A 26,982-nucleotide genomic window follows, 5' to 3' on the forward strand; every position below is an offset into this window, starting at 1 on the left:
TAATTTAAATTCAACAATATTAACTAGTAATTCCTACTATCATAGTTTTTTTAGAATGAAGTTTTATTAAAACAACGATAAAAATAAAATAAAAACAACAATAAAAATTAATTGGCGCTCCGGGGCGACTTCATTGATTCCAGTGGCGCATTTGCTTTTTCAGCTGCAGGAAAACCCGGAAAAACCTGCAGCACCACATCATCTGAAGATCTTGATCTAACAATGTCCTCTCTCTTATAAAACAAAATGTAGGGTGTCTCCAGAGGCTCCAATAAATTCAATGCATCGCCAGATTCGTGACACGACTATCGTCAAACTTAAACCAGTCCGTTTCTTCTTTGACCAAGGCGTAATAATGACCAAATTCAACGCCAGAACCACAGTGAACAATGACTGCATGAATATTATAATAGTGGTCTGCTAGGTTGAGTCTTGTTTGAAAATCATCAGTGTTATTATTAGATTGACTGGAGCCTCAGCTATACTTGTTTCCTTATAACAGTCAGTTAGTTTGGCGCATGTTTGACAATACAGTCGATCATCACCTGTTAAAAATTCCATTTTCAGATGATTTAACAATAAGCTTTGTACGGACTGGTTATTAGTCGTATTAGGAAAAGCTAGATGAAGTTCCAGAAATTCACATAAGTTTTCGGTACTTCTTGAACATTTAGCACAAAGTAAACAAGTGAGGATTTTTCCAGCTTTACAGCAAAAGATTTACAAACACAAGACGAGATGAGTTGTACAGAATCATTCAGTCCAGAGCGGCCAAGAATTTGGAACAATCCTCTTGTTGTCCCAACGAGTATCTAGTGGACTTCAAAGACTCCAGGAAATCGGTTGGAGGGAAAAATGATACCTTCTTACGAAACTGCAGCTGCATGAACAGGTGTTTGAGTTTGATGAATAAGTAGGAAACATTCCCGTTCTCGTTCATCATTAAAACTTCGTTCTTGAAATTCTTCGTCATGAACAACACTTGTAAAATGCTATTCATGTAGCAAGTGTTTCCTAAATTATCCAATCCAATTTTCTTCTCTAGATTTTCAGGACAACTATCTACTGATTTGTAGTTAATTAAATATTTAATTCATTATTAATTAATGTAGTTAATTCATTATTGGAGTCGATTGTATTACTATCGATAATTAATTATCATTGTAATAATAGGATTTTTCTGAATGTGCTTAAGATAGCCACGAGTGGCTCCAACGTTTGGTGGAAGTTATTCGAATTAAAATTTAGAGCTATTTTCAAATATGAACTTTTTGAATAAAAAATAGTTTAGAGAAAATGCTCTTTGAGATATCTGCGAATCAAATCAATTATTTGAAAAAATAAAAAATACAAGCGTGTTCCCTATTATCACATGGGATTAATCACCGCACCGCACTGAGCGATCGGCTGTGTTCGGAATCTTGACAGCAATAATGAGTAAATGTAAATGTCATGAGTCATGTATAATTTGTGATGTGTTTGTTATTTGTTATGTGCTTCGACTCTGCGACCTAAAGTCAAAGTGTTAAACAGAACAAAAAATTTCTTTGTGTGTTTTTGAAGAATTTACAATCCTAAAAACAGAGTTCAACATACTCAGTTCATTTGAATAGTTTCGAAGATGGATTCTAAGAAGAAAGATCTGGAAATTATTTACAGCCTGCAATGGAAAAACATGTCGGCAAATGGTAGTGACAAAGCAAACATTATTGGAATGTATGATATTCCAGCAACAACCCTCAACTGGGAAATATTCAAATCATATTTGGTAAGATTTTTATATAAATCTTCCGCAATTATCTAATGTATGTTAACTGCATTTTAGCTAAAACATTCTGGAACTGTTGGAGATGATGTAAAAGTTTACTACATCACTGATAGAAATAGGGAGTTCCCCATCGAATCCCAGACAGATTTTCAAATTGCCCTATACGCTTTTCGCCGCAAAGCTCGAATGGGTGATGTTGTCAACTTGAAGCTTGATAGAATTTCTGACCAACCGACACACAGAAACATTCGACATTCCAATGATGTACAAACTCAGTACGATAATGAAGCGCCTTCTCTTGTTTCAACATGTTGCAATGCTGATTCACCACCAGAGTGGTTTATATCTTATATGACGCAGGTAAGCAAATTTAGATAACAATTATCTTGGACAAATCATCCTTACCACAATCAGTGCAGAAAGAGGCCCCACAAGGGCTAGAAGTCTGTTCCATGAGGAAAAATGACTTGTCAATTGACTGATTTATCAAACAACTTGGTGTAGGAGCTTTGATCAGCTTAAAATTGATCCAACTAGTTGGGAAAAATATAATATAGTAATTGATTCTTCAGATAGAGTATCAATTTTGATCCAAACTTGGGAGGAACATGACACTTGATGATACATGTATTAATTTGTTCTACATCCACTTTAATTTCATAAGGTTGACAGTCCTGTTTGGTATAACAAAGAGCATTGGGGAATCCCTGAGTGACCCTGATTCATTAGAAATGTATGTTGTGTAATGAACAAAGTTCATTTTGTTTTTGCTCTCTAATTACAATTTGCCATTGTACATTTTATTAGAATAGTTTTGCCAAGGTCACTGTTTCAAAACTTATAAGTTTGGTACAAATTGTATTAGTCCTTTTGTATGCAATGAAAAGTTATTGTATTATATTCACTGTTTTTATTGAATTAGGTGATGACTTATCTTTTTAATGTGGTAGAAAAAGATTAATCCTGATTAAAATTATATTATAATAATAATAATTTATTTTCCCAAACATATGATGTTTATAGCAGGGAAAAAACAATAATATTGTGTTAAAAAAGGTTTTTAGAAGTTGGAAAGCTGGACAGAATATAACATTTTAGAAATAAATCTAACACAATCCATAGCTAAATGAATACCATCCAAATAAGTATAAATATTGTCTGATTAGGCAATATGTGGTGAAAGGGCAGTGCAAATGCCTCTTAGAAAAAAAATCATGGAAATTAATTTTTTCTTATCAACATGATCTTCAAATATGACTAAACCTCAAAGGGAAGCACCAAATTGTTACGAAGGTTTGAAGTAGATGAATACTTCAATCTAGCAGACCACTATTATGATCTTCATTTATTCATTATTCACTGTGGTTTTGGTATTGAATCTGGTCATTATTTCGTCTTGGTCAAAGACGAAACGGACTGGTTTAAGTTTGACGATAGTCATGCCACTAAGTGTTCTGGCTGTAATGGATCGTATGGTATCTCAGGGTTGTAGTGGATCAAACCTGGCTCTTTGTAGTGAAAAGCAGAAATGTGGTAGACTGTTTATTCTCATATGACTTGACAAAACTAAAATAGTGCAGGCACCAACCAAATATCAAAAGGATAATATTATGAGTTTTATTCAACCAAAAGCACGAAAACAGTTTCATCAATGTGTCGATCTTTTCTCACTTTTAAATGGCCTTTGCAGTAACCATGATCGAAATAGCCGTTGCCGTTTTTATGTGGAACTAAAAAAACTCGCCTTGAAAAACCTTTCTCGAGCTGCTAATCGTAGCCCTGCCTAGAGCACATAGAAATGTATTGTGGGTTCTATAACGAAGTGGCGCTGTGGAAATCACGTTTCGCTACATGGCGAAGTATTGAATTTATTGGATCCTCTGAAAACACCCTACATTTTACTTTATGAGAGAGAGGACATTGGCATATTAAGATCTTCAGATGATGTGGTGTTGCAGGTTTTTCTGCAGCTGAAAAAGCAATTGCGCCACTGGAATCAATGAAGTTGCCCCGGAGCGACAATAAATTTTTGTTGTTGTTTTATAATTTCATGAGTACAACACTATAATATTTACGCCTTTTTTCGAGACTGAAAAAGTTATGCTTTTGTAGCAATTCAGAGTGGGTTGTTCCTATTGGAGGATGAATGCCAACAGTTTTTAGACTCAGCAGCCTAATTGCTTCTATTCTATCTATATAATATTGATATCATAATAAAATGTTTTAGGTAAGAAAGTTTCCCATGTTCCTTTTTTTGTATCAATATGGAGTAGTAGAAAGCAAAAACTTTCTTTACCAAAAATTAATCACTCCTAAAAATATAACCCCTTCAATTCAAATGAGATTCCTCATGGCTGGGATTAAATCAAATAGGTGAATGAATGTCATTACGATGTCATCGATGACATAAGCAGATCAAGCTTATTCCGTGACATTAAAAAATTGTAATTCATGAATGAATTGTGTGTATTTTCTATAATGTTATCCAATTTGGTACTGAAAAGCCTTGGGGCAAGTGTCTTAAGGTGAAACATTGATGTATACCAGTGAGGATGACAGTATTCCATGTAAGTGCAATTTGTTACCATTCATTTAAAGTAGAACTCATGTTAATGATATCTAATTTTTATTCTACAACGAATTTTTGAAATACAAACTGAGTAGAGAAAAGTATCTTCTGTATAATTCAGTGTTCATATAGAAGTATTTGTTTCGAAAGAATTTTTCTTTTCTTTTGTGTAATTCAATGTTTATATGAAAGTACCTGTTTCAGGAGGACTTTCTTTCAGTTTGTGTCTGAAAGTTACTTCTTTGCATGATTTACACATCCATGTATAGAGTTACTTATTTTTCAAATTGATTACTTCCTTCCTTTCTTTGGAAGATTCCCTCATTCCTTTTTTTGTATCAATATGGAGTAGTAGAAAGCCAAAAACTTTCTTTCACAAAAATTAATCACTCCTAAAAATATAACCCCTTCAATTCAAAATGTTTTCCTAATATTTCGTTTCAAGAAACCTACAGCATACTCAGAAGACACAAAAAAAAGGTAAGTTTCCACCAGTTATCGTGAAAAACAAATTATTTTTGTAGGAGAAAAAAACTAGAAACGAAAAAACCAGTTTTCCAATTTTCTCAGAAAAATTTAGGTCATGTGGAAAAATGGTTCATACCAGTATTTCTATGATTTTATTATTTTTTCTCTTCCTTGTGCTTCTAACAGGATTCTACTTCTTCTATGCTTTATGGAAGTTGATAAACGTATCTTTGTGGACTAGAAAAACTTCTTGATTACAGAGTGGCCCCTGTACCAGGTGTTACAAATTTTATATACGAAGATACATGATAGAATTTCCTTCTTATGAATAATCGTTCAAGTTCATAAGATTTGGGAAAACAACGATTTTCCCATATGAATTACAGATATTCCAGATAGCGGCACTTTGATATTTATAATGATAATTTTAAAGAAATCAAAATAAGTCTGAAAGTAAAGCATCCCTTATACATTTACATTTCTCAGTCTCAATTTTTTTCAGTTCAAGAAAGACTTCTCAGAAGAGTTGACAAGTACAGTATCTGCAATTGTGTCAAACATGAAACCAATTGCTGTTAGTCAACCTGTGTGTCATCATACTCGCAAAACCAAGGTAGAGAGTTCAAAGAGAATCAGGAAACTTCCCCATCCTGTCGTTGACTTTTCTAATGAGTAAGTTATGTAAATTTTAACAGAGACCTGCTGTCATGTTTGGAAATAGGAAAATTTAAATTTCGATTATTTTTTTGTGTATTTCTGATGTACTGAAATAAAAGTATATGACTCATGAATTCTTTTCAAGTACCAAAGAAATCATGAAATCTTTGAAATTGGAGGGAAAGTTGGAACGTAAACTGGAAAAGCTTGAATGCAAAACTAAAAAAATCCGTGAAAAAAAGCTTGCTCTTTTCACCAAATCCAGCGACAGTGAAGCGGGACCGAGTAATAGCAGAGCTCGACCTGATCCTCCCCAAGAAATTGAACATGAAGATGAATTGCTACCGATGGATGCCAGACCAATAAATTTCCAACAGTCCATTCCCCGGTTTTATGGTGGTGGCATGTATACCCAACAGTGGTATGTGGAGAATACCGGACAATTACCATGGAACGCTAACGTGAGTATTCACAGTATCTTTTCATGTCACGGATTTTTGTTTTCATTTCTCTGGTGTTTGCTGCACTCAATATATTTGACTTGAAGAAAAAACCAAACATTTGAATAATCAAAACTTGTTATTTCAATAATGTTAACATCCTAGCGAAGAATTGAACAAAACAGGTAGATCCCATGAACAACTAGAGAAATGTATGTTTACATATCAGTTGAAAGTTTCAAAAAATGTTCAGAGAGGGGTCATTTTGGCCTTTAGTTATTCCTTTGATCGACTTAATCACATGATCCTTCTACAAAAACTCCACCAATTTGGTTTCCATAATTCAGCAGTACTTTTCATTAAATCCTACTTACTTCAACGCGTACAGTTTATATCTTATAACGGCTATGATTCTTTTTATTACAATCCGTCATCTGGAGTACCTCAGGGGTCGACTCTCGGACCACTTCTGTTCTTATTATTTATTAATGACCTCAGTAATTATGTCCATTGTAATAAGTTATTTTTTACAGATGATTTGAAAATATATTTACCAGTCGAAACTGTTGAAGACTAATAAATTGCAACGACAGTAAATATACAGACTTGGTGTGAAATAAAACAAACTATATCTCAATGCATCCAAATGTAAAGTAGTGTCTTATAGTAGAAAAATGTCAGTCATCGAGTACAATTATCGAGTAGATACCATTTCACTGTCACGAAGTAACTCAATTAAAGATCTTGGTGTATATTTTGATCAAAATGTGCCTTTTTCTAACCATATTAGATCGAAAGTAAGTGAAGCTTTGAGAGTTTATGGCTTCATAGTTCACAATTGTAGATCTTTTTCAAACATATCTGCTCTATTGACTCTTTATGTAGCCTATGTAAGGTCAAAATTAGAATATGGCTCTGTTCTATGGTCTCCATTCTACAATTGCCATAATACATCAATTGAAGAAGTTCAACGTCGTTTCCTGAAGTTTTACTTCATATCTTATGGTATCTATCCTGATAGAGGTATTCCATATGAATCTCTTACCATAACATTCAATATTGAAAGTCTTGAATTACGCAGAAAACTTACTGGAATAATGTTTCTGTATAAATTACTGCACAACAATGTGGATGCTATGGAGGTGTTATCTTTCATAACTTTCTGTGTGCCTCATTTCAGAACTAGAAGTATAAAAACTTTTTACAGCCGACTGGCCAGAACTAATTCGTATCTCAAGTCACCTATCTTTATTAGCATTTGCAATAATTTCAATTTAATTTCAAATTTGTGTGATATCAATTATGATTCCTTAGAATATATTGTTGACACTGCATCTCAGTATTTCATGGAGAATTTTTAATTTTCTGGTAATTAATTTTTTTCAATTTTATTTATAAGGAATAATTATATGGATCGATATAATTTTTTTATCATACTTAGTTAATCCTGTAAATGGTTTTTAACTGTTAGGTAATAAATGCTATTATTATTATTATTATTATTCCTGATTTGAGTCTGTTTCTGCATCAGTTTTGAAGTAGTTGTTTTTGGCTGGGTAGTTAAATCATATAATTATCTACAGAACCTTCAACTTTTCAATTCAACAAATCAAACATTATTTCAGTGACGCACTCAAGGAACAGTTTTTTCTTGTTTATAAAATTCATAATGATTAAAATATAATTGCTATTATTGATGTTCTAACAACTATTTTATATCTAATAATTCTTTTATATCCGATAAACTAAAAAAACAGTGGTTCCCAAACTATGGGTCGCGACCCACTGATGGGTTGAGGGAACAATTTGTGTGGGTCACGGAAACAGATTAAAAACACTCAATACTTTTAGATTGTTTTTCCCATTTTGTGTAAAGGCTAGAGGAGAGTATCCAGTTCTTTCAAACATAGCCTCAAAAGAGCTGATGAGGTTTTCAACCGCATATTTGTGTGAGAGGGCATTCTCCACTTTGGTATACTTAAAAATAAATATAGAAATAGGTTTTGTGTGGAAAGTGACCTGCGTTTAAAGCTTTCAACTTTCAACCCAGATATAGAATATCTTGTAAATCGTAAGCACCAGCTTCACAAGTCACATTAATTACATTAGTCTCATTTTTTGTAATTGTTTAAATATTCTGAATTAAAAGTATTTTTTCGTACTATATTTTATCTTCAATTGTATCATCTTTACCATTTTCTTTTAGAGTTGTCTTCCTCAATAGTGAATTTTCACGATAATAATAATCAAAATATCATTGGTAATAATAATTATACTTAATATTTGATATGTGGGTTGCGAAAAAAATCTTCAATGAAGGTGGGTCCCCAGGCAAAAAAGTTTGGGAAACGCTACTCTAATCTATAGAAAACTATCATATCAGCGAGTAACATGGGCTGAATTTTATTATGATAAAATCTGAGATTCTTTCAAAAATTTCAGTAATGTAACCCAAAGTATCAAAAAGTTGCCTGTGAAAGTCATTATTGGGAATGAGCTGATAAAACGATCGATACATAAAAAATAATACACTAAATATTTACATATAATAATAATTATCACCTTCAAAGAAAGTCCAGAAGGTTATTTCTATGGATAATTGTTTTTCATTTAATTTAGTCAATAAAAAGCACAGGTAGAATAGAAAGCTGATGAAATGTATATAATGATATTAATCCTCATCTGACTAAATAATTTCATAATCACTATTGACTATGTTTATATAAATTCCTCTTTAAATTATTCGAATCAGACTTTTGTTCAGAATATATGATAGAAAGGCAAAGCCATGGACGAAAACTTTATTTCACAATAAAATTACAAATCTCAATTGCACCCGTGTAAAGCCAGGGTAGTATTGGATAAAATGTTAAAAATATTCATCTGTCTTGGGTTTTTTGTCATACAGAGAATATTAAGAGGTATTTAGTTTTTTTTTTTTGAATCAATACAATAAATATTTGTTTTATTCAAAATTTCAGTTAATGAAATTGTGTTTTACGAAAATTTTCCTCAGTAATATTAATTACTCAAATGTCACACAAGTGTGGCTCATTTTCAATCATATAATTACTAAATCAAAACTTGAAATGATGATTCATTACTTTTATATTCTTGACTTGAACACCCTAAAGAAATTTATATATCTGATGGAAATTAGAGAAGTAATATTGAGAAAAAATTACAACCTTCCTTGTGTTTAGCCCTTCTGAGTGTACTTGCTTATCATAAAATTCACCTTTAAAGACTGTAACACATTTTTTAAGGCACACTGAATTTATAAAACACACTCAATGAAATTTTTTTTCATCAATTTATGAATAGTTTTGACTACTAATCAACTACTGAGTATGTATCTTTCCCAAAACTGCAATTTTCAATGATTGAAAGAGAAATAAAAAATCCAAAATCATGTTCAGCTCACTTAATAGGTTAATTTTTTTGCTTCGGGATTACCCTATCCTTTTTTGCTTTTTTCTTTCGAATAGTATGATTATAAAACATTGTTTCATTTTCAAAATGATTTGAGTAATGTTATTTTTTGGGGCAATTTTGAAATGAAACTTTTGGGTCAATCATTAAAAATAATAGTCCACTCTTTTTTCTTTAAGGAATCTAAAAATCAATGTTCTTATATATCTGTACAATAAATGGTCTGTTATTGGGATCCATTTGCATTTACTCATATGCATTTTTGTCTTGAAAAAATTGTATTCTAAACTTCTAATTCTGAAGAGTATTTATTATTTTTTAATATTCAAGAAAGTTTACTATATATGAAAAGTGGGATACTGAGATGGCAAGTGCTTGCAATTTTTTCATATGTTACTTATGAATATACAACCAGTAATGGTGACGACCCATAAAAGTGTTGTAACCATGGCCATAAGGCTCTATAACCATCTACCACCTTATATGAGAAATCTGCATATAAACAAACTTGAGAATGATATAAAAGGGCTGCTAGTTGATTTGTATTCCTACAACATCGATGAGTTTCTTAACCTCAAATTTTAATATTAAATCATATACTATATTGTAATTTTAAGTGTACTTTGTCGCATATATGTATTGTCATAATCTTAAGTCTTTCCTGGCGATGCAAAATCCAGTATAATGAGATATTATACAAATAAATTGATTAATTCATTGCTTGGTATAACGATTTTGAAGATATTAATGCAGTGTTGGATTATTTATTATTATTTTTCAACATTAAAGCATATCTGATTCTGATTGTCGGTAGCCAACTAAAAGAAAACGTTCTTCTCCTTTCAGACTAGTCTAGTGTACACTTGGGGTTCAAAAGATCTGGAACCTGAGGAGAGGTCTGTAGCAGTTCCACACTTGAAACCTGGTGAAAAAGGAGTAATCACTGTCGTTCTTCATATACCTCGTAAGCGATTATACATCAGCGGCTGATCACAGTGATCACCCTGCTTATAACAATTGAAAATAATTTTCAGGTCAACCTGGACACTATGAATGTTACTGGCATTTTCACCAGAACTCCCGCCGTTTTGGACACTGGCTTGGTTGTCAAATTACAGTGGAGGAGAAAAGTTATGACTTGGAAAATTATACTTTTAGCCGTCTATCTGAATTGAATCAAAGTGAGATCATTTTTATACTATTGTTTAAAAACATATTTTGATAAAAAAAACTAGAAATAGAGAAAGAACTGTCTTACTAAATGTGTTTTCTTATCAAATTAGCACCAACTTAGTATTCAACTACTGTCATAAATTACCTGTTAGATACTTTTGAAGTCTTCAATTTCTATCTAATATATAGCTGGAAAGCTCAAAGCACACAACACTATCATATTTTCAATGCATAAATTCATATTTCAGAACTGACTACTCCTAAGGAGACTGTATCCAAAGTCGAACCAGCAATATCTGAAACTTTTACAAAAGAGGGACTCGAAGGAGCAGGTTGCTATGAAGTCGTGAGGAATATTGGTTCCAGAGTTGCAGATATGAAATTACAAGATCCAACTGACACTAACTGCAGCAGCAGTGACTCTGACAATCAAAGTATAGTTTCTGTACCAGAGAGCAGGTCTTCAAAGGGATTAACCCAGGACTATATCGTTGTACCCATACCAGAATGTTTTAAAATTGATGATTTGAATGCAGAAGGTTTATCAAGCCGTTCAAAAGCTACTACAGTTGTTGTTGACTCTGCAGAAAAATTGGATATTGACGAAAAAAATTCTGAGAACTTCGATGGTAACAATAATTCACAAGAATCAGATCAAAACTCTAGGGAATCTCTTTATAAGGTGGATGACGCTTCCTCCAACTCAAGTCGTAAATCTGACATAGTAATGGTGACGCTACCTGAAAAGAACGAAGATACTGAAGGTAAGCATCGCTCACATGAAGTGCTTTTTTCTCATTTTGTGTTAGCAATTTATAGTTGGTATGCTTTTTCGCAAGTTGAACTTGGTAAATACACCACAAATTATTTTTAGAGCTCTGTTCAAAGTTGTTGTGTCTCAAAATTCTTTCTCATCTCCCGTTTTATCAGCAGAATGTTTCTTTTGATTGTGTCTTTGCACAAAATAATATATGTACATGAATGCAAGAATTACAGTTGCACCGCTTTGTAGCTCAAAGTGCTTATCTATGTGTCAGTTTGACTACTCATCAAATATTTTTTTTTTACAAAAATGCACTCGGCAGTTATTATGAAATCTGGTCTCTGCAATAAACCCTTGCAGAGACCTTGCAATCTGCCTACTTCTCAGGTAGTGACATTCCGACAAATTTCCATTCTACCAACTTTCTCGAAGATAATTGAATATGCCATTTACACACAACTTGTTGAATTTTTAGAAGTCAATGATATTTTGCGTCCACATCAATTTGGCTTCAGAAGAGGGAAATCAACCTCTGATGCAATCAACTCTCTCACAAATTACATAAAAGATGCATTTGACAATAAAGATAAATATATTGGTGTATTCACTGATCTCACTTCGACGTTTGATTGTGTGAATCATAAAATCCTCTTAGACAAATTATACTGGTATGGTATTAGAGGGGTGTGCCTAAAGAAGATAGAATCATACTTGACTGAGAGATTTCAAGTGGTATAATGCGGAGAATCTCGTAGTCAAAAAATGAAATTGGTAAGAGGACTTCCTCAGGACTCCATATTAGGACCACTTCTTTTTCTTATATATATTGATGATCTACCACATTTCTTGAATTCATCAGATATTAAGACTACCATGAATGCGGATGATGCAACCTTGAGCAGAGCAGTGGACGAACTTAAAACTCCTCAACATACCCTAAATAATATCCTGGACAAAGCACGATCTTGGTTTGGATCAAATGAACTGATTTTAAATGAACAAAAAACAGAAGTACTAACTTTTGAAACAGGAAACTCAAACCAAGCTGATAAAACTGCAGTTAAATTTTTAGGGGTTTATATTGAAACACATTTATCGTGGGTAGAACATATAAATAACATATATACCAGGCTGAGTAGGTCAACATATGCAATTAGAGTAATTAAAAGATCTTTGAACCAGAATGCAGCCCTCACTACATATCATTCTCTTTTTCACTCAATTCTAAGATATGGAATAATATCCTGGGGCAGTGCATCAAAATGTCATCTGGAAAAAGTGTTTATCCTGCAGAAGTTCGCTGTAAGAAGTATAACTTCTGCCAGATGGGATGAAACTTGCCGTCCAATATTTAAAAATATCAAAATAATGACACTGTATTCAGTTTATGAAAACCTACTACATATTCGACTAAATATAAATAATTATACCTATCGTACAGACATACACCATCATGATACTAAAAAATAATTCAGACATCATCATGCAAGCAAATAGACTGAAAAGGACTGACTATATTGGCCTCAAGCTATACAATACTCTGCCACTAGACTTTCGCAATTTGTCATTCAATAGATTCAAGTACTTTCTGAAGTTTTTCTAAACTGAAAATCCTCTGTATATCAATGAATTTTATGGAAGTGTCCAATTGAATAGAGATGCCTTCAATGTGGACACCTAAATAATAGGTGTGTTCCCAGTTGACTAATATGTATGTGTATTGTAATTTAAATGAAATGTTTGTACTGAACTTTTTAACGATCTTGATATTCTTGATGATCTCAATATAATTTTTTCAACCTTATGATTACCATCTAATTCTCAAATTCAATCATGTAATGTAATTTGTTTTAATAAGTATGTTAATTTGTTTTATTGAGTATGTCTTCGTATTTTTTTTTCTCAATTCATGACCACCATTGAGATGTTATGCTAATTTTAATTGCGGCATTTGTTTTGACATGTCTATAAACCTTGTGTTTCTCAAGACGAATAAAGATATTATTATTATTATGTTGCAAGGGTTTTGTGACTTAACGTCGGGGCCTCAGACTTCCTACTCACCCAGGTCCCGTCGTTGGTCTCTGTGAGGGTCTCAATCTGCCTACTCTCAAGCGTCGACTGTTGGTCCACCGGTTCTGGTCTGGTATTTATGTCCCAGAACGAGTGGAGGGACGGACCGGTAGTGGGAACAGTGGTGGAGTTGTTAGTGGGAACGAAGTTCAGATAGTGAATCAGATCCAGTATCAATCCTCTTCAAACATCATCGTGAGACAAGCCACACCATAAGCTTCAAGAACACCAAACCATTGCCACTGAAAAAACTCTACAGACCAAGATAATTCGCAAAGCTATTGAAATTTTAAATGTCCCAAATGCTTCCACAAACGAGACAATTCACAAAGATTACCCCATTCATGGAGATCATTACTGTCATGCTATACATCTCATAATATTGCACACATTACAAGTCACAACCCTTTTTCCACTATCCACTTCGCCATCGCTCCCACCACTCGTCTAGGGACATAAATACCAGATCAGTACCAACTGGACCTTAAAAAAAGGTTTGGTGGTGCAGCCAGGAAACGACTGAGTCTTCTCCCCAAGAGCAGGGTACCTTATAAGTGACTGACTGTACTATGAAGAGCATTATTTGCTAATAAAGAGTAATAATATAAAACCGCTTTGTACCAAATTCTTGAACGGCGTACTCATAATCTTCTCAGGTGGGGAAACAAACCCCCAGGTTAGCAAACGTTTGCGCTCAAGTGATGCTTCACTAAAACCAGTGGCAAAAAAGCTCTGCATGGCTGAATCTAAGGCATCGTCAGGTGTAGCTGACATGTAAAAACCTTCATATGGGAAGGTTGTCGTAAGTGTCAAGGTGGGAGGGAATCTTGCAACTTGACTATCCGACTACCTGATTAACAGCATATACTTTGTGCGTGCCCCGCTGGGAACCGAATCGGGTCTTTGGAGTTCGGCAGAGCCGTACTCTCACTATGTGACCTGAAAGACCACTCACTATACAAACTAATCGGCTTCGTTGAGAAGCTGGGTTTATTTGGCCGAGTGTGAATAGGTGTGAACCACAATGAACCCTTGCGGGTTGCGGTGGAGGGTTGAATAGATCCACTCACTTTGGACCTAACCAGTGGATCGACAGTCGATGCTTTGGAGTAGGTAGAGTGAGACCCTTGCAGAGAACAGCGACGAGACCTGGACAGATTGAGATCTCAGTGTAGCGATAGCTTCTTGAAAATGGATTCAAAGTCGAAGCCGAAACGTCAAGCAACTAAAAACACAAGACGCGGTTCAACCCGGACATCAAATTATCAGATTGCCGACTGCGGAAACCTTTTCGAACATACACACAAAGCTGGAGTCATGATTGAATAGAACAAAATCTCTGCTTGTAAGCCGTGGTCGAATTGAACCTGAAGTACCAAGCGTACCGTCTGCTACTGCAGCAGACATCATCACTGATATGGGCACCCTGCTATCGCCCCCACTACCAACCCCACCACCATCCCTTTTATCACCCCCACCACCATCCCTTTTATCACCCCCACGTCCCTGTGAAATTATTAATACGAGTAAATATGAAGCTTGTCACTGAGTCATTGCTGAGACTTCAAGGTATAATTTATTTACTACTTATGTAAAAGACTAGCAGCAGGATGCCATGCAGAGAGAGTGGTTGCAAGAGAGTTAGATACTGCTATCACAAGATTATTTTATTTTGCACAAATTGAGTCCTATTTACATTATGGGATTTGTTTCTGGGGTAATTATGCACAATTCCGTTTCAATATGGTATTCTTTCTACAAAAAAGATCCATCAGGTAATTTATGCAAGGCTAGCTACAGGCATTCATGCCGCCCTTTATTCGTGAAGCAAAAAATTATGACTTCAGTATGTTTTTTTATTTAGGAAACAGTGTGTCTCGTCCACGAAAAATATAAAAATCAAGTTAATACCACCTCAACTTATAGTACACGTCAGTGTTACTTCATTTTCCTACCAACACCTACTCTACCCTTAAACAAAATTATATTATTTTCAATAGCAAGAAGTTGTTTAATTACCTTCTTATTAACTTGAGACGGATACATAATGAAAAGAAATTCAGAAAAAAGAAAAAGACTTCTTTTATAGTGTGGGCGAATTCTACCAAGGCTCTATAGAGTAATTGGCCCCTAGTAGTATTTTTGAGTAAACAAGTTATTGAAATCAAGACGAAATGTTCATAAGTCAATATTCATGTACTTATATTTGTATCTGTTCAGCTGGGCTTAATATTATTCTATCCATATTCTCTGCTCTTATCTCTAAGCATTATTTTACAGCTTGTATTTTTTAATTTAATGCCCCATATACACGTATTACTTTATTAGACTTTACTTTATTAGTTCTAGTCGACTAAGGCTTTCCAGCTTAGATTTTTGTTCTCTTCAATGTTTATATATGTTTGGTATTTCAGTTGTACAGTTTCTCAACTTTGTTGACGAGCCACTAGTTTTTTTTTTTAGATGAGCTTGTATTATTTCTTTCTTGCAGAATGTGCTCTGGTTATGGTTGATGGGGTCAGAGTATCCATTCCCAAGAAGATAATCAAAGCGGAATATTTGCAAACAGTCGAACAAAAAGATAAATCATCGACTGAAAACTCGGGGGCTAATAGTGTATGTCATGATAGCGGCATACCCACAGTTAACCCCAATTCTCCTGTTACATCAATTCTTGACCTACCACTGAATGCAGAAGCAAATAACGACATGAATTCGCACTGTTCGGCAGCCGGTTCGTGCTTTTCGGATGTGAATAATGCCACAGATAAAAATGACAGGTTTTTTGTCTTTCCCGAGGACTGCCCAGGATTTGAAGTGTTGTATCCAAATTTGAACTCTATTGGTGAAATGACGGAGCATGAGTTGTTGGGAGCAGATAGAGGTATGCCTATTTTTTTTATTGAATGTATATAAGATTGAAGGATGTATATAACCAACATGAAAAAATAAAAACTGTAACCTTTGAACTACTCTGACGAATTTTGCCGAACTTATTTTGAATCTCGGTTTGCAATATTTCTTTAGTGTATTTGGCAGTGCATTGCATGATATCATTCCGAAATAATGAATGGTAGGATTTTTTTTAAATTGAACGAAAATGGGTCTGATTTCAAATATTGAAGTTCGGAGTATATCAGCGAGAAATAAAAGGAACTTAAGATATTTAGAATTTTTATCTAGTACATAAAAAATTATAGAAGAATATTCAACATTATTTAATTCAAAGAGATTTTTCAAATGAATCATATTGTATTTTTTCTAAATGAACATGAACAAAGATATCTCAAAATTTAAGAAGAGTTTGTGACATATAAGCCTTGATAAAATTTTATGGAGAGCATATTAATTTTGATTTCTTGGCTGTTGCCGTTTCTGCATATCACAGATGTATCATCATCCATGATAATAATTGTAGTATTTTTACAATATATTTTATTTAAAATGCGTTTTGCCAATACTAACATATTGTTTTCTATCTTTCAAATCATTATGAAACCAAGTGGATAATTTCCCTAATTCCTATTTGATAAAGTATACTCAAAATATTTTTTTACTTTGAATGAACTGATCTCTTAACAGATCTAAGACGGTCTTCGATGACTTTATATTTACCTCTCCTTTCAAATCGACTAGATACATGTGGAGGTGTTCTTAGTTTGTTTGAAGAACGAATTGTCCTATCACATTCAATATTTTTCCCTTTTTCTTGCAAATAACTTACAATTAGTTTTGATAATGATAAGCAACCTAAATGTATATAAAAAACGATGTTGAAATATTCCTTTTTTTTAAGAGGTGTGTGATGAGTTTTCAACACACACAATTCAATTTCTCAACTGTATCAAAGATTTGATTTTGAAAAGGTCAATTTTAATCACCGAAAGACTTATTTTTTGAGTACACAAGAATAAATTTTGAGGTAGGATTGATCTACAGAGTACTGTCATGCTTTGTATTGCATGACTTCCATTTTACTTATAATGGTTCATCATTGTGGCGTTATCTAAAAGATTTCCAATATTTTGTGGTAATGACATAATGTGTCATCTGCTTATAGAAATGCAGCTGAAGCGTTCACATTTTTAGTCAAATCAGTCACATATAATATGAACAAGAATCCCAGAATAGGTCCTTGGGGGATACCCAAGTTAATATTTCTGGTAGGCAAGTAGAACTCTTTTATGAGAACATATATTTTGAATCTCAGAAAACCACAAGAAATTCTTGTAGTCAGAAAGGATTTAGGCATATGCAGGGCTACACCTTCAATGACTTAACATTTCATTTAGGGAAATTCAGTCTTTCCAGAAATTTGGAGAATACTTGTAACAATGAGATCTGCCTGTAGTTACTGATCATCTTTTTTTTTTACTTTTTTTACTTCTTTAATGGACCAAAATTGTTCCTCAAGACTTTTGGTGATCTTATTTACAGACTCACTAACAAAAATCAACTTCCAAGGAGAAACTCATTTTCAGCATAGGAATCAGTTGCTCATTTAAATCGATTAGAGATGAGAGTCCTTTTGACTCACGCCAACTTTATTTTCAGGAATAAAACCAGAATTATCTTCTGAAGGTACCGAAAGACATCAAACTGTGATAATACCTCAGATTCAACCAATCACGGTTGCTCCACCTCTCAATCTATCAACCCATGATAGAAATCCTTTCGAGTGTGCTGCACTAAATCAGATACCCGTAGAAGATGTACCACCCCAAAATGAAATTCCTCGGGAAGTCCTTCCCGAAGCAAATGTTGCTGAGAACCCACGTGCTTCTGAAGCTCACTTCACACCTGAATCGATGAGATCTCGAGATGAAGTTCATACTATTCACATTCTGCCGGAGACATTGGTAAGCGGAGCAGTCAATGTAGCTTCGACTGCATTCCACACTGCTAGATCTGTTATAAACAGAATTGTTCCTCAAGAGGTATGTATATATGGCTTGAAACTTTACTTTGAAATGCAACTAATGTCATGAGGCTTTTGAACCCTACATGGGCATGATAATGAAACTAAATTCTTTTTAAAACTGATACAGTTTATTATATGTGATTTTCACTATAAAGGGTTTTACAAAAACCGAGACACGTATTTCACTTTCTCGAGCTATTGTTACGCTTGAGCTATTTTTACACTTGAACTATCTTTACGCTTGAGAAGGCTATTGTATAGCGAAACACGTGTCGCGGTTTTTGTAAAACCCTTTATAGTAAAAATCACACAATAAATTGTACTAATAAGTTTTAATATGGATTTTCATCAAGTATCGCCAAGTTTCTATTCAATTATTTTTGAATGATTGCATCAAAACTGTCCAATTTTGTAAAGAGTTCATTTTGAACTTTTCAATATTATTAACGGCAAATGCAGTTGTGCTGAACTCCTAGAAAAAATTTATCTACATGTTCAAAACCGCTCAACTCGACACCAAACATTTTATGTACCATTTTATCGTTTAAACCACACATTCAATAGCTGCATTCCAAAAATTTTACGATTAGCCAATAGTAACATTGATCTTGAGATGTTTAACATCTCCTTGCATCATTTCAAAACTCAATAACGGAATTGAAGGGTTTTTTTTGTCAATAACGGAATACTGTGCTTTAATGTTTTTGTGTATAGTTTGCACTTACAGTGCATTTCTTTAATGTCCCCCCCTTTTATTTTTTGAACGGGTCAACTCAAAAAATTGAAATTTGGGATAATGAAATTAATGCATGAATACTTTATTTTGAAGTGAAATTGACAGATGAAAAAAAATTAAATAGAAAGGGGGGGTCTTGTGGCACATCTTTTTAAAGCTCCTGACAAATGCTTCACAACCCTAGAATATAATGTCAATATCGTCAACTACTACAAAATGGCGGCACTTTTAATAATTGCCTGAATGCATTGGACGTTTAACTACATAATATGAGGTAATAAGCTTGAGGTCAGTTCAGAAGATCCTCGAAATGGTTGCCTTGAACTTCTTGACATATGAACAGCCTATCCGATATTTCACGCCGAACATTTTCGAACATGGTAACGTCAATATCTCTACAAATATTTATTATTCTCTGTCGTATATCCAATATTGAAGCAGGTTCAGTTTCGTACACCTTTTGCTTCAAATAGCCTTATGAAAAAGTCCAAGGGTGTCAAATCTGGCGAGCGGGCTGGCCATTCTGTAGGACCTCGATGGCCAATGCAACAACCGGGAAAAGTAGTATCCAAATAGTTTCTTATTTGTCTGGAGTAATGTGGTGGTGCTCCATCTCATTGGAACAGTATCGGGTTGTTGGAATTGCCATATGGCAGATAAAAAGAAATATTTCTAGAAATATCGATATTGATGTGTTTGTTTTCAGGAAATTATGAAATGTTCCGCCATTTTGTAGTAAGTGAAGATATTGACTTCATATTCTAGGGTTGTGAAGTATTCGTCAGGAGATTCAAAATAATGTGTCACAAGACCCCCCTTTTCATTTATTTTTTTCCAGATGGCGCCCATTCGCCATCTTGAAAGTTTCATCTATCAATTCCACTTCAAAATAAAGTATTCATGCGTTAATTTCATTATCCCACTTTTCAATTTTTTGAGTTGACCCGTTGTTTTTTGCAGTTTTATGCTCTAAAATTAAACTATTTTAAACTTTAAATGAACCCCTTTTAAGCTATTCTGAGTTGCAATTCATTTGATTTTATTTTAATTATAATTTAACATTGTAATTTATACTTTAAATAGGCTTGCCCATAAATAAATAAAACTTACTTCCTCACTTTTTCACATCTTTTCTAAAGATGGAGAAGAGCTTTTCTCACATTTTTGTAATTTTCTTTCCAAATTGTGTAATTTTCGTGGCATCTATATTATCTGTCAAATTTCAATTTAAAAAAAAACAAAGTGGTTATTTCACAAGATATCAAAAAAGTGATTTGTCTATATGCAAAGTTTTAGTCTCAATGCACAATTTTCCTTTTTTTTCGTAAATTGTTAGATATATAGATAGATAGATACATTTATTTCGACAGAGTATTTTATAATCATTCACAGGAGTGGCAGAAAATTTTTGTCTGAGAAATACGTCAAAAGGAAAATTGTAAAGATATCAAATATGTGTACATATAAATCTAAAAATGAAGCATTCAAAATGAATAGCTTCAAGTTTCAAACACAATTACAAACATATTAAAATGTGCGTCATATTGCGCATGATTACTGAAAGTAGTGATAATTTCTATAAATACATAGCGCAATTTTGAATAAAATTTGTTTCATAAATTTCCACAGGCCAGAAAATACTCATCAGTATTGTAGGGCTCTAGATTACATAAGAATTTTCTTACAGATTTCAGAAATCTGTTAGCAACGACAATATCTTTTATGTTTTTCGGAAGATTATTATAAAATTTCATTCCAGCACAGATAGTGCTACGTTCATATAGGGATTTTGCATGGATGGGATATGAGAAGTCTTTTTTTTGTCTTGTCTCGTAAATATGTGTTTTGCGATGTATGTCAAAATGGCCTGGATGATTGATAATAAATTTTATTGATTCATATATATAGATTGCTGACACAGTAAGTAGTTTGTTGATCTTAAAGGCTCCTCTGCAGGAATGTCTTGTATTTATATTGAAGATTATTCTGATAATTTTTTTTGACATAGGAAAACTCTATTAAACCCATGACATGAGCCCCAGATGATTATCCCTTGTCTCATAGTGGAGTAAAAATTCGCATAATATACTGTAACTAGTGCTTCAAGATCAACATTTTTTTTTAGAACTCTTATGGCGTATGTTACCGAGGATAGTTTATTGCAAAGGTTGTCTATCAGACTACTCCAACTTAAAGTGTCATCAATGTATATGCCTAGAAACTTCACTGAAGTATTACAAATGATTTTTTGATTGTGCATAATTATGTTTTGTGGTGTTTCTATACTGTTATTGACTTTGAACATGATACAATGTTTTTCCATCGTTTAGAACTAACTTATCCTCTAAAAAATAATCTTTGAATTGTTCTATTATTTTGCTACCTTTTTTATAATTGTCAGGTAAGTTCGCACCTGTTAATAGAAGATTGGTATCATCAGCATAATTGATCATGTAAACAGTATTTATATCTGCTATAACCTCATTAATATCGTTGATAAATATAATAAATAATATTGGACCGAGAATACTACCCTGTGGGACACCCATAGAAACATCTAAAGCATTAGATCTTGCCGTTTTGTCTTTTTGATTGAGTTCTACTATTTGCTTTCTATTTTTCAAGTTTGAATTGAACCAGTCGTACGATTTTCCACGAATTCCATATTTATAGAGTTTCCATAATAAAATGTCATGATCTATCCAATGAAGGCTTTAGATAAATCCATGAAAACTCCACATGATAGATCTCCTTTTTCCATTGCTTCTAGGACTTCATTGCTGAGATACATCAAAGCAGTTTCAATTGACTTATTTTTCAGATAGCCATGCTGATTATTAGAAAACATTTTGAAGTTTGTAAAAAATTTGACTAATCGATTTACCATTGCTATTTCAAAAATTTTTGATATACATGTTAAAAGACTGATTGGCCTGAAGTTGGAAATTTCTGACTTATCCCCTTTTTTGTGAAGTGGTTTCACTATCGCTATCTTCAGTTCATCTGGAAAAACTCCTTCCTCAAAAGATTTATTGATCAGGAAGGTCAGAATACATACAATCTCATGAGCACAGCTTTTCAGTATGTGTATGGGTACTTCATCAATACCTGTGCTTCTCTTGTTCTTCATTTTGTTTATTATTGAGAGTATCTCATCTTCTATGACAGGGTTCAAGAACAGAGTGTTGCTGTAAAAAGCTGTAGATCTTTGAAAGCCACTCACCTTACCAATATCCTTCTGTGTTGACAAGAGTTTAGGAGCAGATTTGATGAAGTATTTGTTGAAGCTATTAGCTACCTCGCATGGATTATCGTATTCAAATTGTACAGTTTGGGATGCACCTGTCACTTCTCTAATAATTTGCCACATCGTTTTGGATTTATTATCCGACTCAAAAATTTTATTTCTATAGTAGTCATATTTTGCAGATTCCAAGTGATTGATGTAATTTCCTTTATTTCCTTATATGCATTTTTATAATCAGGATCAATTTTATAAATGGATTGATAAAAGACAAGTTGGTTTTTCATTTGTGTAATCTCAGGTGAATTGAAAACTTTACTTTCAATACATTTCTGGTATTTATGCGTTTTTTGGAAAGTGTTGATCAAAGTAAAAATTGAAAGTTTTACTGAAATTTGAGAAAGCTTCTTTTGTATCTTTCGCACTGTATACATTTGTCCAGTTCTCAGAAATTAGGTTTGTACAAAATTCACTTATTGATTGGGAATCATAATATCGTCTCTGATCTTTTGTTGCTGATTGGCTAAGTCACATAACAACACTTGCGTGGAGTGATCAGATATATCTGTTTCAATAACTATCCCTTTTTTATCACCTTCGAGATTCGTAATTATGTTATCTAGGCAGGAACTGGAATGGGAGGTAACCCTTGTCGGTTTGTTGATGGTTAAAATGGAATTATAACTAGCTAACAGATTTATGAAATCTTTACAGGTATTGCTTGTAAGAGAAAGGGTGTCTATGTTAAAATCACCTGCTATAAAATAAATACAGTTTTTTTTTATATAAAATATCTAACATGGTCTGAAATTTAGTTATAAACAATTTAACTTTACTTGATGGGGACCTGTAGATGCAAACTACATTGAACTTTATTTCACCAATTTTACAGGCTGCACTGGAGCACTCGAAAACATAGTTTTCAGCTAAGACGTTTACTTATTCGATTGGACTGCTAACGATCTCCTTGGATACATATACATACATAACCTCCTTTGTTCATTTTCTAGAGCATTTATTTGATTTTCAGTTTGTGACTTATTTCCAATTTTAGATTCGTTAATTGTGACACCCTGTATGTTGTGGTTTCTCACAATGTCTAATAAATCCGTATGTTGTTGAATGTGTTTTTCCTGGTTATTTATTTTGTTTTTTTTTGGGGGATTTGCTTTTCTTTATTGGATTCTTCATTTTTTGTTTTATGGTTTGGGTTGGTCTGTCTTTAATGAATTTGTCTTCCAAAAATGCAATTTTCTGTTCCAGTAGTATAATGACTCGTTCTTTGTCTGCAATGATGGATTCCTTATCAGCAGAAATTTGCCTAAGTAATTTATTTTCCTCTCTCAGGAAGTCTTCTTCAGATAAATAAAGTAGGTCATCATCTTGTTTATCTGATTCATGCTTGCATTCCGCTTTTTTTTTGGTCACTAGATTGCTTGAGATACTTTGGATGGAAGTAATCATTACATTTGATACACTTCACTTTATTTACTACTTTTTTCGAGCAATGTTTACAAGTAAAATTCTCGTTTTCTGTGGGAGCTGGCGACGAACAACCTGCTCGGCCCGCCATGTTATATTGCCATGTTGTATCACTGTTATAAAATAAGACTCATGCCAATCTATAGTAAACTCTTTAGTTTCGGCAATACGTTTTTCCAGTAGCACCATACTAAATGTATAGAATCGAAACAGGGCTATTAAAAATTAGTCACAGATGATGCAAACTTTATTTGTTTTTGACCCTGCTCAAGGTAATTTCATGAAATATCTATTTTTGAAATGTTAGTTTGTGTTTGAAAGTAATACACAATTTCCATATGATGCAGACATTACTGAACTCACTGTATGATGAAAAGCTAAGAAAATAACCCACTTCCTGAGAATTACTCAGTGTTTGTCATATTTCATTTTTTATCAAGATACGTTTATTTGGCAGAATATGTTCATCAAACTTTTATATTGAGTGATCTCAACTTTGAAGTCTTTAATGCTGCTCTTTATATCAAATCATCGCGTTTGTTTTAATTTGATAATCATCACATGAATTGTTTTTCATTTTGTTGTTGAAGCCGTGTGAATGGATAAGACCATAATCATATCAATTTTCTTCACTTGCACATAAAAGTCTGTTAATGAAATGTTATATATACCTATTCTAAATATATAATATTCGACTGAACACTTTTTGAAAACCCAATTTCATGAGATATTCAACTGTGTTGTGACTGGCAAATTCATGATACAAGGTCTGTTCAGAAAATAAGGTGAATTTTAAATTTCGCGGGCTATGTACATTCCATTAGGGTTTTTTATGTTGGTACACTCGTCATCTAGGGTTGTTAATATATTATAATTTTACCTAGTTATAAGTTTTAATATATAATTTTACATAACTGTTCATGTCCTATATGTACATAATTTTTTCTTTTTTATAAGTTTATTTATATCATATTACACTGACTTGTTCTATATCATTGAGTTATGATCCAGAAGAACCAATAAAATATTATTATTATTATTATTATTACCGAACACATGATCACAGTTTCGGCTGTTTAGCATGTTTAGTTTGTTGGTGAGAGGCATAAAAGTTGGAAGTGTTCTGCGTTTTTGGCAACTCTCTGGTATTACAAAAATGGATCAAAGAATTTGTTTACAATTTTGTGTAAAAATTGGAATTAAGTGCTTAATAACACTTGAAATGTTGACAGTGACATACGGTGATTGTATTCTGAATCAGAAAAATGTTTTTATAAGTGGTATAAGTTTTTCACAAAAGTTTGAAAAGATGTGAATGACGAAGCTCGTCCTGGACACCCCAGCACATCAATAATCGATGAAAATGTGGAGAAAGTGTTTCGAAAATCAGTAGCTGGTTTTGGGTTTATTGGTTGCGTAAGTTTTCAGACCTGACATTTCGTCTGCAACTGTGGCAGACATTAATTCTTGAAAGCAATGTGGCAATGGTCCCAAAGATCTTTCTTGTTGCTACGTGCACACATCACGGGAAATTACTTTGATCAATGCTACAGTTGAATACGAAATATCATGCCTAAAAACTTACAGATTACGACTACTACACCCAAAACGGACTAGTAACATGTCACCAGTTACATCTTCATTGCTGTAAAGTTACTGTTTATGCTAAAACTTATAAAATCCTATAGAAATATATGTGTAAATTTAAATATCTACTTTTCAGAATTAATAATATATGTTACATCATTGTCTAATCAGTTTTGTGTTTAGTTTGCATGATTTCTGTACCGAATACTCACCAACAAGAGCAATAAAAATAATCAATAACTATTATTAAATCTTTGACACGAAATTAAGACTCACTGTTCTAAATTTTAAGCATGAAATCTAACTTTTATGAATTGTAGATTCCCAATTTGCCAACTAATGATGTTCCACAGCAACCCGGACAGTGGATTAACGGTCACTGGGTGAGCTCAAACCCGACAACTCCTCGAGAAGCGAATCTGCATGCACTGGCTGAAATGGGTTTCTGGAACAGAGATTTAAATGCAACTCTTCTGGCAAGGTACAACGATGACTTGTCAAGAGTCGTAGCTGAACTTGTCCAGTAAAATAATGGTATAACTTTATTGTATTGAAGCATATATATATTGATTTTAGTTTTAGACTGTTTGATTTTTATAACTTTTTGATAAGTTCAATTTTACTTGATGTGTTGGTTACAATATGGTTATAATCTCTAGATTAGGTTCAATAAGCTCCACAGCTTATGCTGAAAATGTATATCCAAGATGGAGGCGAAGGGGAAACTGAATGTTTCCAGGTTGGTTACAGGGTTAACATGTTTATGATATATAAATTATGTATTTCCGTGTTATTGTGATAATTTAGTGTCAACCATTAATGCTAACAAGTATTCAATAATATTGGTGTACTAAATAAAAAATAAAATTGCACTAAGCACACTGGATATTTTCATACTCCTAATTGCATTCCTAAATTTTCTTATGTAACAAGAGAGAGGATGGAATGTTTCCAGGAGAAACAAGAAATTGCACGAAAAAACTTGACTTTCTCCATAAAAATTGACTTTTTTTTTTGTCAATGTTACCCCAAAATTTTTTTATGGTTATATCGATAACCTTTTGAAGACGATTACCAAGAACTAATAGTAATCTGGATAATCAAACTAATCAGCATTATATACATCTGCCGTTAAATTAGACAGTGATTGGACCACTTTTAAACATGATTATTTTTTGATTGAGTGGGAATATTTTCAAATTCTCGATTAAAAGGTATTCTTTCTCTAGATCTTCGAAAGGCATTTGATGCAGGTTACAAAATTTTATTCTGAATACAGCTGAATTCATACCATGAAAGAAATTGCATGAAAAAACTCAACTTTCTCCATAAAAATTGACTTTTTTTTCAATGTTACTCCAAATTTATTGATAACCTTTTGAAGACGATTACCAAGAACTAATAGTAATCTGGATAATCAAACTAATCAGTATTATATACATCTGATTAACAATCTGCCGTTAAATTAGACAGTGATCGGATCACTTTTGAACATGATTATTTTTTGATCAAGTGGGAATATTTTCAAATTCTCGATTAAAAGGTATTCTTTCTCTAGATCTTCGAAAGGCATTTGATACAGGTTACAAAATTTTATTCTGAATACAGCTGAGTTCATACCATGAAAGAAATTGCATGAAAGAACTTGACTTTCTCCATAAAAATTGAC

At 33.2% G+C, this 26,982-nt stretch overlaps 1 protein-coding gene across 3 annotated transcripts; it reads left to right on the forward strand.

Annotated features, from left to right (window-relative positions):
* The first annotated feature begins 1,443 nt into the window (after window positions 1-1,443).
* LOC111508673 (uncharacterized) lies at window positions 1,444-26,194 on the forward strand. 3 transcript variants are annotated; one of them, XM_074176271.1, is made up of 11 exons: window positions 1,444-1,768; window positions 1,826-2,128; window positions 5,308-5,477; window positions 5,608-5,923; window positions 10,181-10,298; window positions 10,369-10,515; window positions 10,756-11,271; window positions 15,835-16,074; window positions 16,138-16,227; window positions 17,898-18,280; window positions 25,634-26,194. In XM_074176271.1, exons 1-11 carry the CDS (start codon window positions 1,622-1,624, stop codon window positions 25,838-25,840), a joined length of 2,637 nt encoding a protein of 878 aa, XP_074032372.1. In that variant the 5' UTR covers window positions 1,444-1,621; the 3' UTR covers window positions 25,841-26,194. The 3 variants fall into 3 exon arrangements, with proteins under 3 accessions (XP_074032372.1, XP_074032370.1, XP_074032371.1); XM_074176269.1 differs by having other exon boundaries at window positions 15,835-16,227; XM_074176270.1 differs by having other exon boundaries at window positions 15,835-16,227; window positions 25,667-26,194.
* Window positions 26,195-26,982: the final 788 nt, after the last annotated feature.

Source organism: Leptinotarsa decemlineata, unplaced genomic scaffold (assembly GCF_025532065.1).
Source record: "Leptinotarsa decemlineata unplaced genomic scaffold, Ldec_3_MD MMD2_tig00001719_RagTag_RagTag, whole genome shotgun sequence".
Taxonomy (NCBI): Eukaryota; Metazoa; Arthropoda; class Insecta; order Coleoptera; family Chrysomelidae; genus Leptinotarsa; species Leptinotarsa decemlineata.

Coding starts and splice junctions, on each gene's coding strand:
- LOC111508673 (XM_074176269.1), top strand. CDS start 1,622: ATGGATTCTAAGAAGAAAGATCTGGAAATTATTTACAGCCTGCAATGG. Junction 10,516..10,755: donor TCTATCTGAATTGAATCAAA/GTGAGATCATTT, acceptor TTCATATTTCAG/AACTGACTACTCCTAAGGAG. Junction 16,228..17,897: donor GTTGTTGGGAGCAGATAGAG/GTATGCCTATTT, acceptor CTTTATTTTCAG/GAATAAAACCAGAATTATCT.